The sequence below is a fragment of the Lotus japonicus genome, chromosome 2 (genome assembly GCF_012489685.1).
Source record: "Lotus japonicus ecotype B-129 chromosome 2, LjGifu_v1.2".
Classification (NCBI taxonomy): domain Eukaryota; kingdom Viridiplantae; phylum Streptophyta; class Magnoliopsida; order Fabales; family Fabaceae; genus Lotus; species Lotus japonicus.
Genome location: NC_080042.1, coordinates 56,291,051 through 56,295,571, shown reverse-complemented (window position 1 = coordinate 56,295,571; position 4,521 = coordinate 56,291,051). Strand labels below are relative to the sequence as shown.

The following is a 4,521-nucleotide window of genomic DNA, read 5'->3' as shown; positions in this document are numbered from 1 at the left end:
CATTTTAAAATTGAATACTATTTCAGCTCAATTTTTGTCAAACACATTTTATTTTCATTGAAAACCAAAAATTGAATACTCGCAACCACATTTTGTGAATTAGTTTGATTGCTATATGGTCCAAACTCCTTAATTTGAGTGTTTATGGCCCAAAACTCATTCAAAAGCTCATTCTATGGTCCAATTGATAGTGAGAATGTGATTGAGCTTGGAGAGAATTTTATTTAACCCAACCCAAGTGTCTTAAACAAGTCCATTTAGTGCTTCTTTACTTAGAATTTGCAATCTATTCTTCAAAGAACTTGAGTTAGCTAGTTCCAAATTCACATCACTTCCTATAATCTCATCACTTTTCCATCACCTCGATCACTCACTTCTCTCTGCCACCATCGCAAGAGGCAAGGTGGAAGAAACTCTGCGACACCATCGCAAGAGGCAAAGTCCCCAGCTTCGATCACTCACTTCTCTCTGCCACCATCATCATGGAAAAAGGGTCATAGAAATCTTGCGAGGTAAAGTTTGGATCTTTTAAGATGATCATGTTTTGGGTGTTGGTGTTTATGGGTTTCTAAGATTTTCATAGGTTTCTGCATGTGCTTTTGTAAAATGGGGGTTTGGTAGTTAAATTACTTGTGTTTATGTGGAGCTTTCTTAATCAAATTTCATTCTTGGAGAAAAAATCAATGCTAAGCTTGATTATCAATGCATGTTTCGATAGATGTATTAATTAATTTCCCTACAGAATTAGATTTCTTGCATTTTGACATATTGTGAAACAAAGATTGCCACTTACAGTGGAAAGCATTATGTATGCATGTGTTTAACTTAACAGTGTCAAGATTGCCTCTTGTAACAATGCTCTGTTTATATTTCTTTTAGCCGCCGTAATAATTTTATCGCCAATCTGGAAAGCATTATGTATGCATGTGTGATTATAGTGTAAACTTTTGTTAGTTTTAATTTGTTGTTTTGGCTAAAATGCAGTGATTGAGATCTTATAATATGGATAGCCAAAAGAAAGGTAATGCAGTTGACAGCTGCAGTAGTTCCTCTTCTTCGCCGAGAAAGATGCAACAAAATGATACTAGAGCAGAGTCCCTGAGTGAAGACATCATCTTTTTTGATATCTTGACTAGGCTTCCTGGTACTTTTCTCCATAGAAATGCAAAGTTTGTTTGCAAAGCTTGGGCTGCGATAATGGGTAACTCGCAATTTGTTGAGGCACATCTCCGTCGTGCAAAACCTGGTATTTTCCTTCAAAGCACAATACATCCCTATGGTGCCCGTTTCCTTGAGATCAAAGACAATGGAGGTTTGAGAATCACTGAATTAAATCCTCAATATCCAGGGAGAATTTTGAACAGTTGTGATGGTCTAGCACTGTTTTTCCAATATGCTACAGGAGCTCTTCATGTTGCCAACCCTGTTACAATGCAGGTTACAAGAGTTCCTGATCTACTTGGAGCTAGGCTGATGTACCCTCCATGTGCAATAGCTCGCGTTCCTTCCACTGGCGAGTTTAAGTTATTTGCTGCTATTGCACAAAAATATTCAGGAGTTTTTGTTTGCCACTGGTATGTGTTAAGACTCGGAATAGATTGTGTCTGGAGAAAATTTTTGACAGATTCTGGTGATTATGATTTTACATGCTCTCCAATTTACAATGGAGCTTATGATCTCTACTGGACAACGAAGAATAGAGTGATTGTGATGGATATTGATAAGGAAACATTCCGACCATTTCTGCTTCCTCAAGAGCTAAGGTGGCATCCACAGTACCTGAAGATGGGTGACTGTCTCTCTGCCATTATCTTTCTTGAGCAAGGATTTCAAATACACACTTTTGATGCACAGTCAGGGAAATGGACTTTCTATCACCATATAGGACATCTCAATTATCCCACCACAGGCTCTGATGTGTTATGTGAGTTTTTCTGTGCTTGGATGAACCAAGAGTTGATTATTAAACCAATAGCTATACCTTCTCCGGGGACTTTAATTTCTGGTTACAACGTGAAGACAAGAAGTCTGTGGACGATGAATTACAGAGAGATGGGTTCACATCACTTGGAGCTTCATACTATTAGTCTGATTTCATGGAAAAGTGCTCTGTCATAATAATTAAGCTCATAGATTAGTAATTCATCCAATAAATGTAGTTGGCTTATGGTGGTTCTCAAACTCTTGTTTTTCCAATATACATTGTGGTTTTTAATTGTGTGAACGAGACGACAGATTATATTCCAACATTGCATTTAGGGATAAGCCTTGGAAGCATAGCATCCTACTCCTACCTATGGATATCAAACAAACTTGTTAGTAGGATTTGGAACACCAATGAACCATTGCTTGTGAACTCTGAAATTGGTCTGGTATGAGGTTGCAACTCACAGCAATTTGTCAGTGATAAGAAAACCATTGTTTTCTTGTTAGTATAATGTCTCTTGTTTTGATAAGAAATCTGTTATCCTGTTCGAAGTCCTTCTCAATTGCTTTTGTATTCACTAACCCCTAGTGTAGCATCCAATATGATTGTTTCAATTTCTCCTGAATTATTTTTAAATGCACATTCGTATTGGAAATGCTTATGAGTTATCTGAATTTTGAGGTGAATTATTTGCTCACGGAAAATGATTCTTTGTCTCTATTTGTCCGTGAGCCTATGATGAATAATTGTATATGTAGTGTATCTGATGAGAATCATTGAAGAATTTTATTTTGTTTTGTTTTTAATTCCAAGTGTTTTTGTACTGTTAAACCAGTTTTAGTCCAAGTACTTTTGTACCGTTAGAAAATGGATCTGGTTCTATTCTGATAAAAACATGTGTTTAGAAAATGGATATGGTTAAAAACCGGGTTTTAAACTGTTAGGTACCAGAAAATAACACTGAACTGAGAATGCAAATGTATTAGATAGCACTAAATCCTCTGGAGAAATTTCAGAAGCAGTGTTTAGGGAATTGCAAATAACAGAGGAAATGAAAAGACAAAGATGAGCAAATTCGAGAGTGCTCCTTCTCTCCTAGTCCTAGCCAATTCCAGCCTAAAAAACAATACTCTCTCCATAACTAACTTATATTCTCTCAGCTGGTACAATGGTCCCCCCTTCCCCTCTTGATTGCTGCCACCTCACACCTCACCAGAAGGTTATTTAGGAATACTACATTCTAGAAGAGTGATCATTAGGTGATCCTACTGGCATCATCTTGGGCCTCCTATTGTAGACGTTGCCAAACCTGGGCCTGGTTCTTGGGTTTGCAACATCTCTCCCTCCTTGAAGAATCAGCTTGTCCTCAAGCTGATGATCTGGGAATTGTTCCAGTAGTTTGTTGAAATCTTCCCAGGAATCCTCAAATTCCGGCAAGTCCTTCCACCTCACTAATACCTCTAGGTCTCCATCAGTTTTTGCTCTAGAGTCTTGAATTGATTCTGGTTCAACCTTGAGCTCCCAGTCTTCAGTGAGAGAGACAGGTAGTGGTTGGCTGGTTGCTCCTGCATTCAAAGCCTTCTTGAGCAGGGAAATGTGGAAAACTGGATGCACTTGACTGTCCTCTGGTAGCTTCAACTTGTAAGCTGCAGGATTAATTTTCTCTATGATTGGAAAGGGTCCATAATATCTAGGGCTCAGTTTCTGGTTTTTCCTCCTGGCTAAACTCTTGAGTTTGTAAGGTTGTATTTTGAGATACACCAAATCCCCAACCTCATACTGCACATCCCTCCTATGTTTGTTGGCCTGCTGTTTCATCCTATTCTGTGCCTTCTCTAAGTTTTCCTTCAATTCATCAATTATCAAATTCCTTTCAGCAGTCATTTTCTCTACTTCATCCACTGAAGTCAAGGAATCATTTCCCCTGATGATTACAGGAGTCTCCCTCCCATATAAAGCCTTGAAGGGAGTGATTTTGATTGCTGAATGATAGTTTGTATTGTACCAGAATTCTGCCCAGCATAACCACTTGGGCCACTGCTTGGGTTTTAGCCCTGTCACACATCTCAGATAGGTCTCCACACAACGATTGACCACTTCAGTTTGCCCATCTGTTTGGGGATGGTAAGCTGAGCTAAATTTCAGCTTTGTTCCTGCTAGTTTGAACATTTCTGACCAGAAGGTGCTAAGGAAAACTCTGTCCCTATCAGAGACAATAGAAGTGGGGAATCCATGTAATTTCACCACTTCTCATATAAATAACTCAGCTACTTCCTTTGCATTGTAAGGGTGAGCAAGTGCAAAAAAGTGTGCATATTTTGTGAATCTGTCTACCACACCTAAGATAGTATCCTTTCCCATAGCCTTAGGTAACCCTCCAATAAAGTCCATGGAGAAATCTGACCACCCCTGAGAAGGAATAGGTAATGGCTGAAGGTAACCAGCTGGTTTTAGAGCCTCATATTTGTTCCTCTGGCACACTTCACACTTCTGGACATAGTTTTGAATATCCAACTTCATTCCTTCCTGTAAGACCCAAGTTTTAAGCTTAGAATAAGTGGAAGAGACTTCCATTTACGATTAGGCTTGATGTA

At 38.8% G+C, this 4,521-nt stretch overlaps 1 protein-coding gene across 1 annotated transcript; it reads left to right on the top strand.

Moving 5' to 3' along the window:
* Positions 1-260: 260 nt before the first annotated feature.
* On the top strand, positions 261-2,645 carry LOC130738456 (uncharacterized). Its single transcript, XM_057590434.1, has 2 exons — positions 261-512; positions 985-2,645. Exon 2 carries the CDS (start codon positions 1,003-1,005, stop codon positions 2,116-2,118), a length of 1,116 nt encoding a protein of 371 aa, XP_057446417.1. The 5' UTR covers positions 261-512; positions 985-1,002; the 3' UTR covers positions 2,119-2,645.
* Positions 2,646-4,521: the final 1,876 nt, after the last annotated feature.

Excerpts from the sequence above, each read along its gene's own strand:
- LOC130738456 (XM_057590434.1), top strand. The coding sequence starts at position 1,003 with ATGGATAGCCAAAAGAAAGGTAATGCAGTTGACAGCTGCAGTAGTTCC.